This window comes from Cryptotermes secundus, unplaced genomic scaffold, assembly GCF_002891405.2.
Source record: "Cryptotermes secundus unplaced genomic scaffold, Csec_1.0 scaffold603, whole genome shotgun sequence".
In the NCBI taxonomy this organism is placed as follows: Eukaryota; Metazoa; Arthropoda; class Insecta; order Blattodea; family Kalotermitidae; genus Cryptotermes; species Cryptotermes secundus.
This window is the reverse complement of record NW_019721770.1, coordinates 1,190,908-1,212,243: the sequence shown is the minus strand read 5'-3', so window position 1 is coordinate 1,212,243 and position 21,336 is coordinate 1,190,908. Positions and strand designations below refer to the sequence as shown.

Genomic DNA, 21,336 nt, shown 5'->3' with positions numbered 1-21,336 from the left:
AGCGCAAAGACGTACATTTTTTTTAACTTTCTCATATATGACTGACCCAGACTACGTTACCCGCGAAACCAAATCAACTGCTGCAGGGCAGACTACTGTTCGGTACCGAATACCGAACAGCAGTCAAATCCGACCGACCGCAGAAAAAGACTCGACAAAATTGACTTTTCGCGATTGGGCCCCAAATACGCGTGCCGCTATTTTCCCGGAGATACCACCAGTGCAGTTTTATTTGGAGAGATGGTCTCCATAAATTAGCTACATTTAATAAAAATCTTTGGAATCATTTTGAGAAAAATCGCTATTTTGTTTTATGGGGCCCTTCTGAAAGCACATATTTTTAGGGCTAGAATGTTGATATCCCCCCAAAGGTCTATCAATCTTGTCGTGGTGGTGGGGCTTGCGTGACTCTATGACCTGGAGAGCTATGCCGGGGGTACTTTAACTACCAGTATGGTCACTCATGCCGGAAAGGTCAAAGGGTAGAGTCCAGACTAAGAGAGATACCCTGGTCCTCCAGGTTGGTGTTGGGCATGGGGATAAGGCTAACAACCTCATCCTGTAAAACTAATTTTGTTGAGAAACGTAACAACCAGCCTTGGGTCAACATGCGTGTGTCTATTCCTGTGACAGCACGCATTGGTTGTGGAGACTCTTTGTAGAGGAGGCCAAGGCTCACCCAGGGTTGTAGGTAGGTAGATAGGTGGGTGGGTGAGTAGAATGTTGATATTCACTGGGCACCACTGGCGTGTGTCGGATGAACTCTTTAAATACAGAATATGAATAAAAGCATCCAAACCTTCAGGCGCTACCGAGGAATGGATGCAGATATAGAGACGGCCTTCCAAAAACTGCCTTTCCATATTCTTTGGGGTTCAAAACGTGTAAGTCCATAAAATCTTGGTATATATTTTTCACAATCGCAATACTTTGGCAGATATGCTAGGAGTATCAGAAAGTAAACAGTGAAAAACACGTACACTTGGTAATGCCCCGCATTAGCCCCCATTTTTTAGTTTTTATTTTTTTAGTTTCTTGGGGTGGGGTGAGACTAAGTCCACTTGGTACGTCGGCCATTAACTGGCCTATTGTACCATCCTTGGACGATAGATGACGAGTGTGATGCTGTCGGTGGAATGAGAATTGGCAGAGGAAACCGAAGTACTCTCAGAAAACCTACCCCAGTGCCACTTTGTCAACCACAAATCCCGCATGACGTGACCTGGACTTGAATACAGGACGCCGCGGCGGGAAGCCGGCGACTAACCGTTAACCGTTTTTATTCATCTAAGTAGTAATTAAGACTTCAGTTCCTAACTTTCAGAAGGTACTGCGTCTCGGTTAAAAAGAAAAGTGGTTAGTGTTGTTTGGGGAAATAATGGATGTTTGTTTTTAAATCCATATGAAATTACTAGCTACAGTCTTTGTGCAAAATACAGAATTCTTCAGTGTTAAGAGAGGTGGCACATAGTACCAACTTTTGGTTTGAAAGGTTAACAGACGTGTGGAATATTAAGTTTAAACAAAACCAGTCTAACGATTCAAAACATACAGAATATCCACCCTTGTTATATTGTAGCAAAAACTGGGTTTGTTTTGTGGTTTATTTCTCGACGGCCTCAGCATCTCGGACTGTACAAGGACGAATGGTAGGTTGAATAGTGAATAATGAATTTGGCAAGAAGTTGGTGTAGCCTAATTCATGTATTTCCTTGGAATTTTCCGAAGGGGCTGTGGAAAAGCACAAAATACTGTCGGGATAGTATCCTGTCCCGAGTTTCGAATCGAGTACGCACGGAATTTAACTTTGGAGAACTACCACTATATCGGTCGGTTCGATGTAACCGGAATAATCAAAAGAATGGAAGTAGGTTAACAGTGGCAGGGCGTACCACTGATAAAAGAAAATTGACTCAGACACATTGCACGTAACGTTCTCATAAGCGACCGACCTTCACTATGTAACCTTGGAAATTAAATCGATTGTCATTCGGAAAAACATCGCTGGTCACCGATTGTGCAAGCCAGAGAACGTACGCATTGCGTAATCACGTAAGCCTCTAGTGCGCCTGCCGTTATTAAACAGAAGATACCGCCTATAGAGTTTTAGTAGGGCGATAGTGTTCATAAATTACTGGAATGTATTCAAAATTAGCCAGGTCTAAAGCAAGTACTGTCTTCGCTCGCTCGGAAGCCGAGGTCGTGACTTCGAATCGCACACAAGGCATGGATGTTGTGTTTATTCTGTTTGTGTTGTCTTGTGTTTAGGTACAGGCCTTGCGACGATCTTATCACTAGTTAATGGACTCATACCGGCTATAAAATGATCATGAAACTGAAAATCAGAGGCCAGGGCGCAAGGGAGCTGTAGCGCCGGTGAAAAAAGAATCGAAATCATAGAGTTTTCGAGAAAATCGCGAGTTTGTTTTCGGGGGCCAATCTGTAGGGGCCTTATGTTTGGAGCACAGACAGACAAGCGGCATTCCAAAATACACTTTTATTTTGGCAGAAGACATGAAAATCGCTCGAAATTTTAAAGTAGAAATTTTTACCATCGCAGTAATCATTCATACACACGTACTGCGTTTTCGTAATCGGGGATTTTTTTTTCACCACCACAGTACTCACATGGACTATGTATAGGAGAAAATAAAATGTAGTTCGAGGACATTGGCACTTATTGGCCTTGATACGCTATCTTGTAATCTATTGTTGCTACTTATTGTTCGTCGCTGAATATACAAGTTAGGGCGTGTATAGCGCAGTCGGTATACTTGTGGGCTTGACAACTGGTTTTAAGTAGGTGCTGGGTTAGAATCTCTGCCGGGGCATGGGTTATCCTAACTGTGTTTTTTAGTGTTTTTCCTCATTCCCTCCAGACATTCTGGGATATTTCCTCGATTAGACCACGACCGCTTCCTTACAAATCCTCTAGAACACGGTGTCGAGGGGAATATTTGGGCCGAAGAGAGATAAAATGACGGGAGGTTGGAGAAAACTGCATAATGAGGAGCTTCATAACTTGTACTCTTCGCCAAGTATAAGTAGAATGATCAAGTGAAGGAGGATGAAGTGGGCACGAATGAGGGTGAGGAGAAATGCATATATGATACTGGTGGGAAAGCCAGAGGGAAAGAGACCACTGGGAAGACCAAGCCGTATGTGGGTGGACAATATTAAAATGGATCTTAGAGAGATAGAATGGGATGGTATGAATTGGATTGATCTGGCTCAGGATAGGGACCAGTGGAAGGCTCTTGTGAACATGGTAATGAACCTTCGGGTTCCATAAATTCTGGGAAATTCTTGAATAGCTGCAGAATTGGCAACTCCTCAAGAAGGGCTCAGGTCCATGAGTAAGTAATATTCAATAGACAGTTGATTAATGCTGCCTAGGAAAATAATAGCTGTTTGTTCAAAAATTCGTACGAAACTCTTAAATATACTTCGTAGGTAAACAGAAAGGGCTTCAAATATTATAGCATGTGGTACACAAGGTAACCACTGTACTCTATAATGTTAGGTAATTTGAAATGATCTCTACCAAAGAATGACATGTTTGCAACTGAAAATCTGGCATTTCAACACTAAAGCCAGTAATTCTTAAAATCCATTCTTGTTATTGAAACTTGGAAGTAATTTTATCAACCGCCTCTCTGGTCTAGTGGTCAGAGTTCCTGCCTACAGATCCATAAGTCCCGGGTTCGATTCCCGGCGCTACCAGATTTTCGGAGAAGTAGTGGGTCTGGAACGGGGTTCACTCAGCCTCGTGAGGATAATTGAGGGTCTATTTCAAGGAAATAGCGGCTCCGATCTAGAAAACGGAGATTAACGGCCGTGGCGATCCGTTGCGCTGACCACGTGACACCCTGTATCCGCTAAAAGTTGGCACTAACTTCGTGGACAAGCGGCGGTCGGTCGGTCTCTACAGTTTGTTTGCGGACTACGGGCCTCGGTGTTTATTATTTATTTAAGACAGTCTGTAAGTTACTAATACTATTTCCTTTCATTATAGGGGACAAGACAACGTTCCCAGGACGTTCCTCACTGAAGACCAATAGAAGCGGAGGAAGAAGTGCCTGATATTGAATCCGTTGTTATTGGTGGGACTGACAACAAAACCATGGAGGAAGCTCAGAGGTTGTGAATTTTAGCCTCAACTGTACAGCCTGTAGATATTCATGTCTGTGTTATCGTCTTCTTGATGGGTTTCCCCCATTCGCATTTGTTTTCCTGTTCCGCCCAATGACTGAATCATATCAGTCCTTATTATCATTATCATTTTTATCTTCATTATCTTCATGAATGAGGTCGTTCTATTCCTGTTGCGGCTCCTAATTGAGCAAATTTTAACATTCAATTCAAGTTAAAAATTGACACTGGACACTGAAGCATTAGTATACAGTTCTCATTATATGAAGAAATGTTCCTTCCATCTTTTACTGTTAGAAGGATTTTTGGAGTCAATTATCTTCCATCTTTTATGTTTAACCATTTTGTATAGTAATATATTTTTGTAATAACATCTTTCGTGTGTCATCTTAATTTTGGTTTTAATCAGGCAGCATCCTACTGGCGCTGTCAAGAAGCTTAGTTGCATCTATTCTGTTCACTTATTTTTAGGTTGAAGTCCAGCATTCAGGTCCATAAAGTAAAGTATTTCCGTCATGTTATAAAATTGAAGTATATTCTTATTGTTCCCAAACATACTCCTTTGCGTGGTACTATACGTACTAAGATGAGTTTTATATTCATATTATAATTATTGGCTCCTATAAACAGGGAGGTTCTTACCTTTGTTGACTGATTCGGGGCTCTTGAATTGACTGCGTCCGGTGCATCACCGGCTGCGAGGTGCATAGGAATTTTGCCAATGAATGAGTATGCCTGAAAGCCAGTAACGTTTGGAATTAAAGGAAGTTATTAAGTTGTGAATCTCTTGACGGGGTCATGTTTTACGGCGATTAGCGCGGTTCAGGCGTCGGAATTTGTGTATGATTTATCAGCAAGGGGCGGCAGTTATCAGCTCCATTAGCCGTTTGTTCTCAGTTTCAGTTAGTGAGCACTGTGTTCCGTCATGGTTCGGTCCTGTAGAGAAACGTGTTTCTGCGTAACTCCAACGTGAAATACGATCAGCTAGAGAGTTTCGGCAAACATTTCGACGTAAATTTCGTGATGAAAGAGTTCCCAGCAGAGAGGCAATTCACAATTTGGTAAATAAACTTAGATCAGGGGGGACACTTAATAAACAGGAAACAAAATCGTAAGTGCCAAGTGCTTGATGAGGAAAAATGAAGTGAAATAAGAGCCAGGCTTCAACATGCGCCTAGAAAATCACTGAAACGTCTGGCCGAAGAGACTGGAATGTCAACGTCTAGTGCAAGAACAGCAACACAACTGCCGAAGCATATACCCTGTAAAACAATAATGCACGCAGCCTTACAGCCGCGCAATCCTGCTAGCAGGATTCATTTTTGCAGCCTTTTTCAGCAGTGTCGTCGAAGGTGATTTCGATCCACAGCTGACATTCTTTTCTGATGGAGCATGATTTCACTTACAGGGATGCATAAATTCGCAAAATAATCGCTACTGCAGTTCACAGAATCCACATCTAACCCACGAAGATCCGCTCCATCCAGTGGAAGTTGGTGCCTGGTGTGCTTTAAGTGCAAGAAGGATTGTTGCACCTGCGTTATTTTAACGAAGCAGTTAATTGCGATTGATATGTACAGGTCATTCTCGGGCAGTTCTTTTCAGAGTTAACAGAAGAAGAAAAATTCTATAGCTGGTTTCAGCAGGACTTAGCTACTGTCCACATAGCACATATGTCTACGCAAGCTTTGTCTGGTGTCTTTGGGGACAATTGTCAGCAGTGATATATGCCCAGAATGTTCACCCAAATTGAATCCTTATGATTCTTTCTCCTGGGGTTGTTTGAAGGACAAAGTTTGCAACAGTAACCCCTGAACAGAAGAAGAACTAAAAATATTCATAAGGAAATTGCACATTTTCCTGCAGAACAGTTTCAAAGGTTACATCAGAACCTCTTCCATCAGTGCATGGATTGTCAACGTGTAGAGGGACGACATTCAATACGTCCTGTGATCTGTGAATTGTAACTACTTCATTCCGAACGTTATCGGCCAAGAGGAATATTGATTCATTGGCAAAAGTCTTATGCACCTCGCAGCCGGTGGTGCGCTGGTCGCCTTGAAGCGCAGAGCCGTAAACCGGCCAACAAAGGCAAGACCCTCCTGTAGAATGTAAATAATTAAATTCAGTATTTATTCGTTTCTATTTATAGTAATCTGTATGTTTCCAATTTTCCTTTTACATTTTTCACTTGATGTCCAGTATAGTTGTTCTGTTCTCCCATTCTTTATATTTGTCCATGTTACTGCATAATTAAATTTTGTATTGTGTACAAAGTGTTTTTGTTTATATCCAATATTTCTCTGTTGCTGCTTATACCAAGTTCCATCTAGTCGAGGCATGTCAAACTCTTTACTGCGTAATAAGTTTCCGAGGCGGGCAGCAATTTCTTTTCTTGTAATCAGTGACCTGGACTGTTAACATTTACTGATAGGATAGAAGCAACGTACTGATAAAGAGCCTGAATTTATTTACAGTAACAATTACAGCATTTATAAATACGTATTTTAATGGTATTGACACCGAATATTAGGCCTGAGTTGTTAGCAGTTGTTTCATATTTACAGGGTCCTGGTTTCGAATCTTGGCCAGGAGGCAGGCTATCCTGACTGAGGGTTTTGTGGTTTTCCTTTGTCTCTCCAGCAAACGAGAAGTAGTTCCTTAAATCTGGCCACAGCCATCACTACCACATCGTTTCCAATTAGTTGTTGACTAATCACTCTACCATTTAATACTGAACTGTATAATCTGATACATTGAAAACATCATTAAATAAACCAAAAATAAATAAAATGGAACAAAACAAGACATTATTTTTGTTACATCAAGCTAAGACTGAAGAAAGTAAAAGCTGACATTTTAATTGCCTCATTTTTGTCAGTAAGAAAGATTTTTTTTCCGTAGACTTGATGTTCTTACTTGCATTCAGTGTACAGGTAATGTGATTCATTTCTTGTGCCTATATTCTTTCATTGATGACAAATGTGTGCCTGTTAACGCTTGATGTCTTGATATCCCTATTTCTTTTCGTGAATGAAAATGGTTGATTACACATATAAATAAGAAACCAAACTTTTGCCCATTATTTTAGTCATTGGCAGAAGTCGTGACAGTGAAATATGGTAAGGGGAGTCCCGAACGAACCAAGAAATTCCCTGCTGGCGAAGACCAGCAGTTTACCCGACTGACTGTATAATTTGGCATGCTAGCCTCGCTAAACTTCTGTTATATATTGAGTCCGACTGGATTTCAGGGAGTTACATTTTCAGATCCTTATCTGCTGTTTTGACATAAAAATGAAATGGCACAATTAACATAACAAATTTTACTTCATAGAGCTTTAAATCTTTAAACTTAACATATTCACAACGATCCAGTATTCTGTGAAGAATGCCATCTTCTTGGATATGGTGCTGTGTAGATGTGTGAACCGACGTCCTCCAAGACGTAGGTTCACACAGGCTCTATACGGCACCACATCCCAGACGACAACATTCATCATAGTAACCACTGTGAAAACCTCAAACCTACCAATATTTTATGTTTAGTTGTTGAAAATTGTATGTTACTCACTTAGGCTGAAGGATTTTGACATGTCAGAATGCACAAAACTGCTTCCCTTCAGCTGTTTCCCAGAGACAGGTTTTGTTTGATAAATATTTATATTGTCATACACAGGCGTTGTTTTGATTTTCTGTAGGGATGTATGTTCAGCTCATATGGGCTTCGTGTGATATCAGATGAGAAGGCCAAGTCTTGAACCCATTTAGTATTCAGTCTCAGTCAGATCTTGGTTTTCACTTCTGGGAATGTAATGATTTCATTTCTCAGGTCATAACAGCACATTGTTTTAAGACAAACAATAAATATCTGTGTGATATGTCAGGTCTTCATGTTCGCTTTAAATCTCATGGGGAGAAAAGCTGTCTGATTATGTAATCCTCAGGCATGTATAAATATGGTAATTGATACTGCCCATTATGAAATGTGGATTTATTGTAATATTTTATCTGATAATACTTCCATTGAAAATTATAAATTTTATTGCCAAATTCTTCATTCAGTTTCCTACAACACACTTCTTGGAACAGACCATTGCAGGAGAAACATTATATAATATGTTGTGGCATCATGTTGTTTGTGAAATACTCTTTTACTATTCTGCCACTACAATGTTTGTGTAGTTACACTATACGTCATGTATTAAATACTCTCTCCAACACACACAACACATAGTGCACATGCGCATTTATATTTCAGATCATACAGGAAACAAATTTGACAATGTTAACAAGAGCACATAGAACACCGCCTGAATTCAGCAAACCGAAACACAGAAGACATGTTATAATAAACCTCCAATGTTTTAATATTTTAATATGTAACATGTTAATATTTTACCTTTTACTAATTCTCTGTTGGCATCAATTTTGGCTTCCATCCTTGTCAGCAAATTCTTGGTTGGCTCTTGTTTTGGCATCCATTCAGACTAGCAGGGGTTCCAGCATCTGTTGCATCTTCATAATATGGCGATATAACTACACGATGTAATCTCAAATCCAGGGCCGCTCCATAGCTCAAGCGGTTAGTCACTGGCTTTCCCACCGTGGCGGCCCGCTTTTGATCCTGGGTCTGGTCAAGTGGGATTTGTGGTGGACAAAGTGGCGCTGGGGCAGGTTTTCTCTGAGCACTTCAGTTTCCTCTGCCAATCTTCATTCCACCAATTGCTCCACAATCACCCTCACCTATCATCTAGGGCAGGCATGTCAAACTCAACTTCTACAGAGGGCCACCTCAGCCCTATAAATAATAGTCCAGGGCCGCACTTCAAAATAGAAATATACATTAGACTATTTACTAGGAATAATTTCAATATAATTACCTAAAGTGGAACACTTATATTTTGCCCACAAATCAAACATGTAATTTTACCTTCTGTTTCACAACAGAAATATGCGATTTCCCATTTTCCTCGTAAAACACGGCGCTCACTTTCAGTACTTTTTTTGCTACTTGAATTTTTTGAAAGCGACATTGCCCTTTAAAAGTCACTGTACATACACAAGAAAACTCGTAGTTGATAATTTAATGTTTAATTATAACCTCTATAGGTTCATCACAATGTAACATCAGCACCTGTCGCTGTGTGAAAATGAACTGAATGACAATGTACAAGAGACAACCGGACTAGTAGGTCTTGTCTCAATGGTCATAAAAGTGAAAGTTTGCTAGCAGCCCATTAGACAATGGTTGGGGGTTGCAAGCTAGTTTTTATGGTAGAAATCCCCAGAAATCCCTCTGTCAATTGCCACCCCTCTTTCATTCTTACTATGCCTCCAAAAGGGATTCTTGGAAATTCTTGGGGTGGTGAGGCTGTGCGGATTTTAGTGCATTAACCTTCTGAAATACAATAGTTTGTCCTTCACGAACTTTACAAACCGTTAGTTGGACAAACCCTCCTGCAGTACTCAGAATCACTTTTCCTGCAGCCTGCTAATTTATGTCTGTGTGAGGCTTCTTGTCTTCTGGTCTGTTGGAAGATTGTCTTTACAAAATTATTTCTACTAAAATTTTAATATTGATTTTAATATCAATTAGCTCTAAAAGTTGAGGGGCCGCACTTTTGACACGGCTGATCTAGGGCTGGTACAATAGGCCAGAAGTGGCTGCAGTACAAGGGACTTAGTCCCACCCCACTAGCAATAAAAAAAATCTCATATCCAATAATTTGATCACTCTGATCCAATCCATGCCACAACTAACGCCAGTTGTCATGGTGTACATGACTAATTAGATTAATTAGATGAACGGGTTTATTTACTCCTTTACACACCACCAGTAATTACACGTAATTATAGCGCTGTTATTTCTACACGTTATAATTCATTGTTACACAAACACACACACACACACACACACACACACACACACATACATACATACATACATACATACATACATACATACATACTAATCGTCTCCTGGTAATGGAGTTAAAACACATGATCTGTGACAGTCTTACTGAATAACACAATCCATATACAGTATTTCACATAAGGTCTTCTCTTCACAGCCGCACTCTTGAAGCTAAATATTAAGTACACTTCACTGCACTAGTCTAATTCTAACTCTAAGTCTCTTTGCGGCTGGCGGTTTACCGCCAATCAGTTCATCTTTGTGCCAGGCCCCTAGTCTCCGTGGCCATGTCATTAGTTCTGAGAGGTGCAAAGAAGCTGCAAGTTATCACTGCTTTGCTAGGCAGCTTGCTTGTGTTGGATTTTGGGACTGATATACTCGACTTCATGGCACTCTGCGAGGTATCGTTAGAGATCTACCTCTTGTGTCACTTTACTGTCTGGAGGTCGTCATCATGGACCATTGATTCCAATGAGGTTTTGTTCGCTGTTCAACTTTGTCCTGCCTGTGCATTCACCTTCATTACATCCTTCAGTTCATTCAGTGTTAGTGTGTTTATGCTGTAGAGAGCGCTAAAAAGTCGCTCCCCTTCTACAATTTCGCAAAAGTTTGCTCTGTTTTCTTCCACACTACTCAAATAGTCATCCATTCTGAGCTTTCCCCCACTTTGTCCGGTGTGCATTGGGAAAGGGTTTCAGTGTTGCTGAGCACTTTATATACATGTACTACAGAAGCTGCTTCTGGGTACTTGTTCATTATGTCATGGCATTGAGATTTCAGCGGTGATAACTTATGTCTCCAGTATTTCCGGAATCCCGGTTCTGTGACGTCTGTCATCTTGGTGTACACTTAGATTCACCACTTATTTTGTTGTTTCACACAAACTGTGCACAACTGCGGCCGGGCGGCAATCTTCTCTGACTCACCTTCGCCAGATGGGAGTTGGCGTGACCACACTATGTAAAGTTAAATCCATGAAAACTACTCTGTCCAACACACGTTTCATTCAAATCACTAAATGTAATCAATATTGTGTGTTTCTGAAATACTCTTAAATGCCCACACTCCTGACACTAATCTAAGTCAAAGTCACATTGCTACTGACGGTCGCTCAGTCATTAAGTCAGATGGGCTCATGACCAGATACTTGTATTTATTACTGTTTGACAGTTACGGTCTTGTTTTTGTGAGGCGCCTTCTCTGATCAGATGATGGGTCTGTCTTTTGTATATGCTGCTGGTCCTTGCCAGCGCAGTCTTTCTCGGGTCTGAGTCCCTTGGGACACCTGACGATATTTTACTGTCTCAGATTCGAGATTTTTTTCTTTTCGTCGCCTCCTACGACTCACAGGGTCACAATGGAGTTATTCGACCCTCCCTCCACACGGGTAGTCAGTCAGTCGTTATATCAGATTCTCATTGTATAAGCTTCACACAGATCACACAGAAACCCCAAGTCACATCGTTGCTACCCAGTGAGTTCCTTGGCACGCTAATTGCTGCCTAGCATCGAGCTATAACATTCATCCACTGAAAGGCAGCTTCCATTGTTACAGGTTAGGACGTGTTTATGGAGCTGTTGCCTAGAAACCCTTTGATAAAATCTGTTGCTTCGACTTTATACACAATTTATGTAATGTGAAGTAGTTAATTAAATTTTATCACACTTTAGAACCTAGTCAATAGAAGAAGGGTGACAGCCACAGATTCAAGTGGTAACTCTCCACACAGATCTTCCTTGAGCTGCCACTGTATAAATCAGTGTAATGTTTGAAATTCTGGTATGTAACATATTGTTTTGTTGCAGGTTGGATGATGAACCCATGATTTCCAAAATGTATTCTGCATGTTCATTCCGAAGGCTTCAAGGTAAGTAGATCTCTATGCAGGACATATTAATGACAAATCAAGGACGTCCGCAGAAAAGAAAGACCAGGGAAAGGGCATGAGTACAATTGCATTATTTTTCAGATATTAGAAGTTATTGTACTTAAATTTTGTTTTGGTCTGACGGATTAGTCCGTGATTCCCTTAATTAGTCAATGCAGTAAGCTTGGCTCAGACTGAAAAGAAAACATTTTTATTTAGTGCTAGACCATAAATCCAGTGGGGAGGGCAAGAGCCTCCCTTTGTCCCTGCCTGCGGACGCCCATGAGCCAAATTATAAGGGAAGAAGAGATGTAGAAACGAATTCTCCCAACTTGTGATGGGAGGAAGCAGACAGTCCAGCTGACCATGTTCAAGAGATGCAGACGTCACATCTGCAGGCTCCCTGGTCATAAAGTTGAATCAAACAGAAAAAGTGAGTTATCTCAACATACATGTTATATACCTTGGCTACTGTCTTACATTGTTACATTCTGCGAGAAGTTGAGAAACTTGTTAACCCATTCTTTGCTGTCCCAGTGAATAAAGTGTTTTGTTAGAGAAATGTGAGACAAAACATATCCATAACTCTGTACATACTAAAATCTAGTGAAACTTGTATAACTTTCATCAGTTTCGAGAACGTTTAATATAACATTTCAAGATAGCTAATAGACATCTGTTTATTGCACTTACTACAAGATACCATCCTTGTTGTAGATAGGTTGTGTATCATAGATTGGTGTTAGATGTGTATAGATCATGAAAACTTATCCATGATTAAATACTTTTGAAATAGTTCTCTAATTTCTACAGATGTCTGAAACTTGTAGTTCAATGTTCAGTTGTGATCAAAAACTAACAAGTCTCTGATTTCTGAACATCTTTAATTCAGCACAGCTGGATCATGGCAGTTCTGTATTAACACATCATAGAGCAGTATGTGGGATAAACGTCTGTTTTGTTTTTGTAGATCTAGTGGAAAAATTTGCAAAAGCCAAGGTGTATACTTAGGAATACAGCAGTGGAGTTGCGATAATCTGAATAGGAATCTAAAATACACAACAAACGAATTACAAAGGGAAAGAAAGTAAAGCTCTGTTTAATGGAAATTTACAACTGATATAGTTTACTGCTGTAATCTGTACTGAGAGTTTGACATATTCTAACATCTTAAATTACAAAACACACAATTAAGTGATGTTATTTTATTCCTGCCATGCTTTATCATAAATGATTTGTTCAAATTATCGCAACGCCTCTTTAAGTGTTGTCTTTTCTTATAGAAGGAATCTATTTGTAAAAATGCCATTGAACAGATAGGTCTATCACGTTAGTGGTACATGTGAGAATTAACCCCTTGTATGGGTACTTTTAATTATATATCTTTATAATGGCTCCTCTGACTGTGTTTCTCATAGAAGGAATCTGTTTGTAAAAATGCCATTAAACAGATAGGTCTATCAGGTTAGTGGTACATGTGAGAATTAACCCCTTGTATAGGTACCTTTAATTATATATCTTTATAATGGCTCTTGTGACTACCTTTCTCATGGACTCTTAATGTAACCATTTTGGAAAAAAAGAATGTAAACAAGGAGAAATTATACATTGACCGTAAAAGGCGGCCATGAGTCAGCCACATTATGCAAATAAATGATGGGAGAAAATAGTATTACAGGGATACAGGAATACAGTTTCAGGTGAGACACATTATTCCAGAATATTGTGCCATTATCCATCATAAGTGTCACCTTACGTTTCCACACAAAGGGCTAATTAACTTGTACTCTTTATTGCTTTTAAGGTCAAAACTACAGGACATTTAAAAATTTGGACAAATGTTACGACACTGAAATAAGCCATAAGTTAGAGACAGTCATCTCCATGTTTGTGTCACACATTGGATCCCTGTATTCAGGTTATTTTAAAATAAAAAGAATTGTGAGATTGCACATAAATTTTGAAGGATTGCAGCAAAATATATTTCCTTGTAGTGCAGAGTTACCTCACAGTTCTTACTAGCCCATAAAAACTTTATAAACCTCACTAAAATATGTAAAGTGTGTAATTTAAACTTGCTAGTGCCAAATTCTGGTGTAGAAATTATGTGTAACTACATGATTTGGTGGTAGTAAGAGAACCAAACATGGTGTCTCACTTTCACTAAACACATGCACAAAAACAGTTGTGAGTCATGTAGTGTTTTCACTTCCCTTGTCAGATGGTCATGATATAAAGTTGAAAAATGCAATGGAGTTGGAGCTGCACAATGTGCACGGCTTTTTCCAAGCAAAATATTACAGCTTCTATTGAATGAAGGACAGAAAACGTATCTCTTCTATATTTCTCTAGAATTAGCAGTCTACAATACAGTACTGACCAGACTTAAGTATAACAGACTGGAGCTTTGTGCACTGTTTTCTTCACAGCCTGATATCATGATCTAGTAATTTTGTTTTGGAAGAACAAGCTATGAAGACATAGGGCATAGCCTACAAATAGGAAAGCCGTAAACAGTCTCTTACATATCTCTTCATATTGTGCCATATTTGCTCTATGCAGGAACTGTTGAGCCACAGAGGCCTCGGGGCAAGCACGCAACAGGAAAGTTGCATATTGTATCAACGTGTTGCTAGGTGACAGTTCTGTGAACGCTTGGATGGTGCAACAGGAAGTAGGGGTCATGGGACCTCTGCGTTTCTGCGAGTGACATCACAGAGCCCACCCAGCCTGTTGCTACGCAACGCTCAGTATGCACCCCTCCACACTAGGCTGTGTCATCACATAACTAGCTTTATATGGAGTCCCTGCTGTGACCATTGCTATTAAATCGCTCAGGAAACACGTTTCAACAATATAGGATCTTTTCTGCATGGTCAGTGTGGAAGCTATGTAATGACAGTTACAGACAAAACAGATGTCAGTATTTGAGAGTTGCAGAAGCAAGCAGAGTGAAAACAGGAATACAGAAGGTCCCCCTGTGAGGATGTCAAGTGGGATTTAGAAGATTTTGTGTGTGCGATGGTGCAGTGATACTGGAAGTGTAATTGGAAGAGCTTCTGTGTAATGTTTGGAGTGACGTGAAGTGGCAGTTTCTGTGTGTGTATCTAGCAGATGACTAGTGGAAGACAGAGCATTCTGGTGTGTGCACTGGTGAACCAGAAAGTGTGTAAATCACCAATAGCACTGTATTTGAGTGCAGTTAAGAGAGAGTGTGTATCCAAATGGTTAATAAACCCAATTATCACTCTGAGCAGTGTCTTCAGTAGCCAAACATGCTACATATTATGGATATAATTGAACAATCTGGTGTCTAACAGGATTTTTATGTAAGGTGTAACAAGTGGCAAGAATTTTATAGCAAAATCACATGTGTTAATGTAGATGGAGACTAAAACGAATTAAATGAAAATGTAGTGGAGGCTGTCCAGAATTTTAACTTGTACTTATCTCGTTGAAGTTACTGATTTTCATCTGTCTTTCAGTTAGTGCAGTGAACTTGACAAGAGGTATTATATTTGACTTGCCTCAACATCACTAATATGTATAAGTGTGGTACTTTTATTTAACAGATGATTTTATATACTTTTATATAGGTGCAAAGTGTTTGCTTTTAATATTGAATACTTTAAAGATGAATTTGGCCTACAAGATGTAAATCTGTGTAACAGCCTTTACAAAACTACTCTCTCTGTACAGTTCTGATAGTTTTCTTTTAACTTTTTTTTTTTCTGTGTGTGTGCACGCATGCGTGTAATTTCAACCTGAAGATGGTCCTATAGGATCAAAACTTGTTGTGGAACTGATTGTATCTTATTGAATGGAAACGTTTGTATGACAGTATGCTGTGATCATTATTTTGTAAGTTCTTGAAAATTCCTTAAAGTATTTGATTATGTGGAATCGAATAAAGTCAGGTGTTCAGTTGTTATAGTTATTGCTCTCTTAATCAGCAGATATTTGTTTTCAGATACAAATTGGTTAAAAGCATGATTTATGAGGGAATTTAAACTTGTAAGCCCTCCATGCCTCTAAATATGGCCTTTAGTTCTGTAGTTATTCAAATCACATCAGAGTAGTGCGGGCTATTAAAGAAGATACTTGAAATTGCAACAGTTATTGGCCCTTCTTGACCACAAAGTTTTAGAATTTGAGATCAGTCCTGCTTCTCAGTGTTTAGGTGGAACATCTGAGTGATCCTGGTTGGAATTTTCTAACATGACAGCTTAGGTGATATAATAATATTTTAGTCTCATGTGTAGAAAAACATTTTGTATGGCAATTAAAGGTATATAAATGCTTATCAGTTGCTGCAGATGTTATCAATATATGAGGGAGGTGAGGGAATTATTATGTACAGTGAGCTGAACAAAATTGAGGATAAAGTAGACATAACCTATTTGAAAGCGGCCTCCGTAGTCTAGAGGTAACGTTCCCACCTCATAACTCGTGGTACGTGGGTTCAAATACCTGGCGGAGGTCGTCGAATTTTTAAGGGCGGAAAAATTCAGGGAACAAGTCCTCCGGGAGGGTCTTTAAGCTGTGTGTCCCGTGTCATAACTTTACGGCACGTAAAAGAACCTCATATCCCCAAAGGGGATCACTGAGCCAAATTCCAGGATGTTTCCCGCCCAACAATAGCCTCTAAGGCCTCCGATAGATGGGGGAAGCATTATAGACACCGCTAAGCAAGTGGGCGAACTCGCTTGCTCGGCAGGACTGATGGTACGCACCATTTATCGGTAGGGTAAAGAGACTGGTAGAATATCATAGAGGGAAGCACAATAGATCAAACTGGTCGCGGTGCATGGGGAAACCCACCCTCTCTAACTAACTAACTAACTAACTAACTAACTAGCCTATTTGAAGGTAATATCCTAGCACTTGTATGGAAAGACTGAGCCTTAGTCATTGTAACAGTTTTATCCAAGCTTCATCCAAGACTTGAAACAGGTGCCTCATGGATACAAGTTTGAGGCAACCTGTCGAGTGCAATGTTGAATTATAATTCAATACTAGAAGTTCAAAAATACAGTTTATTAATTTGCTTTTTATTATGGTATTTATGCTATAATCACATGAATTAGTTGAGGGTTTTACAAAGCACAACCTTTGTATGTTTTCAGAGCCTGTCATATCTTCTTTCTTCCTGTGGGTCAGTACATCATAATTTTCTGGTATTTCCTCAGAGGTTTTTCCTTCAACATGACCATTCACATTTCCTCTCTAGTGTTGTATAAAATGTATTGTTCATGAGATTTGTGTTTCTGTAAGAGTGTTGGTTATTTAATTTAATGTCTCAGTATTGAGACCGTGTAAAATAGGGTGCGTGATAAGAGTGATTAATGAATGTGGAACAGTTGGATGGAATGGGAATTGGCAGGATAAACAAAAGTATACTGTGATTTTGTAGGTTATGGCAGAGTGTAATATCATAACAAGCTCTCATATTTTTCTGAGTATTGCAACTTTTTCTTTTTTACCCCATTCTTCATTATGTTGAATAAGCTGTTTTCTCAAAAGGTAGCTGAAGGAAGTATGTTATCACCTTTATAGAGATTGTAATGTGTTGTACCAATTTACAATGTATTTTTATTACTTTTTAAGGAAGACCTGCAGAGTACATATTCTTATGAAAGTTTTTACTTATTTTGATGTCCTGTTACTGTGGCATGATGTAATTGAACACTCTGTATATGTGATCAGCAAAGTCCGTCTGCCCCACCTAGCTTCTCCCAAATAGCATGTAATGAAAGAAAATTAATACAGAAAAAGTATGTTGTTCTGGGAGAGACAATCCCAGGAATATTGTTCGTTTTGCTGCTACATGCATGTGTTCAAGTCCAAGCCAACGTATTGCCCCATTACTGCTTTCATAACAAAGGAACTGGAATTTTAAGAAATATTTCATTACTACAGAAAAGGGGAAAGCCCAGACAATCATCAGCTGTTCCTAGGATAAGGGGGAACCCACATTACCTTCTGCTGTTACTGGGAAACTTTGGAAAACCCAAACTAACTTTTACAGTTTCTAGGAGATAAGAGAAAACCCAACCTATCTTCTGCTGTTGCAACCCCAAACTGTTGTCTACCAGTATTAGAATACAGGGGAAAATCCAGACTACCACCTACCATTGGCAGATAAGGGAGATGAATTATAATAGGGTGAACATATAAATGGGATTGGAAAGGCGTACAGGAGAAAAGATGGAGGGAGACAAAGGTTCAAAATGAAGAACAGAAGTGAGGGAGGTGATTCAGTGTGGACAGTGAGAGGAGGAAGGGAGTAATGATAGGATGCACAGGAGATGGAAAATGATTATTCCACATTAAATTTAATGGGGAATATTGTAAGTAGCTGCCCCAAACAACAAAAATAGATTATGAAACTGCAGTGTGGATTTTTCTATATGGAAACGCTAGTATTATAGCAATTATTTTCAAGTAAATGTAATGGAACTGGTTAGTTGGAGATGGGGGCATGTCCAGTGACTGAAAGACTGATTGTGTATGTTTCCTTTCCCAACTAAACTATCCAGTTGTGGTGTTGGAGCAATGTAAATTTGAAGTTACTCTGTGTTTCAGACATGGTGCCTGCAAGAGCTGTGCTCTACTTCCTTTCCTTCTCGGGATTCCTTGTCAGCTTCATGATGCGTACAGATATCAACATTGCAATGATAGCCATGGCACGGCTACCGCCCCCTTCACCTTATGCAGCTAATGCTAGTAGTACACCCATGTACTGCTATGACCCCGCTAACATGACAGATGAACTTGCTGCAGACAATATAACTAAGGTTGTATGACATCCATATCTTTATGATATTCTGGAATCCTATGAAAATGGTTCTTGGCATCCTTATATTTTCTTTGTAAATTAAGTTGGCAGTACTGAGATGTGACAGGATGGGGGGAAGGACATAAAATTTAATTTTTGGCAAAAAGTAATTCCAGTATGCCTAGAATTAACTGAAATTAAGGTGATAAGATTTGAGGTTCTCATGGCAGTTTCAATAACATTACAGTCTTCTTGGATGTGACACCATGTAGTATGGTAGATAGGTGACAACATTTCAGGAAACAAATAAAATAGAAGTCAATTCTGAAACGAGAATATACTTCAGATTGACATGGCAGAGGCTCTACTATTGCTGCAACAAAAGAAATAGAACTTACAGTTTACAGTTTGAGCCAAAATTGCAGTACTAAAACTCTCGCATCTCAAATGCGCATTTGCATTTATCGACGGGGCATAGCTCCAGCAACACATGTTCCCAGTAGTGAAAAGGAAGTTGTATTGTACAGTTGTTGGAAATGGGTCTGTCGATGGAGGAAAAGGAATTCATAGTTGAGTATTATTTCCGTTTATACGGAAGTGGTCACCAGACAACTTGCATCCTTGGTTTTGAGCGGCCAGATGTTATCGTCCAGAAACTGCTACATAGTGCATGTGTGACGATATGGTGTGCCATCTCAGCACATTGTATATTAGGCCCCTATTTCATTGAGGATGAGGAAGGCAATGCTCTTACCGTCACCCAAGAATGCTACAGGGACATGGTGATCGGGACCATTTCTTCAGGATATGAGAGGGTTCTGTCGTGCAAGGGGCATTCACATGGATAGACAGTGATATCAACAGGACGTCTTTTCATTTCAGTACTGTATATTTTGGCACATACTGTATTTTAATATTTCATTATCAAGTGATTATTTCTACGTTTCAGAAACATGACATTCAGAATAAAATGCTGTTATGGTCACTACAATAATTGCAACTCATTTTTATTATATGCACATTTTATCTTTTATCTCATTTTACTTTCACTTTTTTTATTCTTACCTCTTCACTCTTTAACTCTTGGCCTCATGTAATTATTTCTAAACAATATTAAACAAGTTTAACTTTATTCATTCTGGTCTGTAACACTAGTTAATTATTATAAAATGATTGACAATACTGTCCAGTGTGACTCAGTATATACACATATTTATATAGTGCCTTTACATGTTTCGGCCAGTTGTGACCATCTTCAGAAGGCATTAACAGCATACTAAAGAACTACTATGACATAGATTTTAATACATATGCTTAAACTTCCGTATAAATATTTTTCTAATTAATAAAGTTTAAAGGTGTTTAAATTAATTTATTATTAATATTCTCAATATTTAAAATTTTGGACCATTTAGGTTTGTGTCTCCATGCCTCTTCTGTCAAAACAGGAAATGGGGTGTTATTTGTCGTCCTCAGAAGTCCAGGCATAAAGTTTAATAAAGAAGAATCAGCCTTTGCCCAACACATATTAGACAAAGGTCACCAATACGGGCCTATGGAACAAATTATGAAATTTATCAAATGCAAGAGAAAGGGTAACATAATGAATATAAAACAACTCAGGGAACTAATAGAAGAACAAAAGAGCACAAAAGAGAATGATAACCAGAATAGTAGGTTTTACATAGCTTTAAGACGTGGGTACAGTGAGCTCTTCTGTCAGTTTATTAAATTGATAAATGTGGAACCACATGAATATAAAAGAAAACTCCCACATTTATCACTTTGATAAACTAAATAAATTGATAGAAGAGCAAAAACTTACAAAAGAGAGCAATAATCAGAATATGATGTTCAACATCATAATAAAACATCAGTACATGCCTACACAAATGTCATGAGGCACAAGGGGTATTATAAATACATGACTCAACACACGTTAAAACAGTACGACAACACGGCGTGGCATGAACAATTGGACGGCACTAAAGGTAGGATTAAAAAAAAAAAAGTCTCATTCAAATAAAATCAGGGTTATAGAAATATTACATAATACCCGTAATATATTTACACAGTCCTGTTCTTCAAACAACAGAACCATGACATGGCATTAAAGAGAAGAAGTAAAAAGGACAAAAGCAAATTGGTTTTAGATTTTAACAAAAAGTTTTTTAAACAGTACCTTGTAAAGAGACTAATTATAATAATTGGTAAATGTTTTAACAAAGCCATGTACATTGTAGTAATTGTTACAGAACAATATTTTATATCTATGACACTGAAATAATTTCAGTAAGTACTGATAATGACCAGTGACATTGTACTAGTAGTTCCCTATATAATGAGAATGTCCTTCTGAAGATGGTCACTATGACTGAAACATGTAAAGGATGAAAGATTAAAGAAACACAACATTTATCAGACACACTGGATGGCATTACTAATCTTTTATACTATTGCTGGTGTGATGGACCAGGATGAACCAAGTCAAATTTATGTAACAGTAGTTCCTTAACGTACATACATACATACATACATACATACATTTCATTTCATTTCATTTCATAAGTCCAAAACAAATGGACATGAAGGTCGTCATATCAAAAAAAAAAAAAATTTAAA

At 38.9% G+C, this 21,336-nt stretch overlaps 1 protein-coding gene across 10 annotated transcripts in view; it reads left to right on the top strand.

Moving 5' to 3' along the window:
• The window catches only part of LOC111875739 (sialin), a 117,094-nt gene that overhangs the window by 79,311 nt on the left and 16,447 nt on the right, over positions 1-21,336 (top strand). For 9 of the 10 annotated variants that reach the window (XM_023872222.2, XM_023872223.2, XM_023872225.2 and 6 more), the window contains 3 exons: positions 4,016-4,140; positions 11,875-11,936; positions 18,522-18,733. In XM_023872222.2, coding sequence (XP_023727990.1) covers positions 4,124-4,140; positions 11,875-11,936; positions 18,522-18,733 — 291 coding nt within the window. In that variant the 5' untranslated portion in view covers positions 4,016-4,123. Of the gene's footprint in view, positions 1-4,015; positions 4,141-11,874; positions 11,937-12,155; positions 12,370-18,521; positions 18,734-21,336 lie in introns of those variants that run through there. The other variant, XM_023872226.2, reaches the window with a different exon arrangement.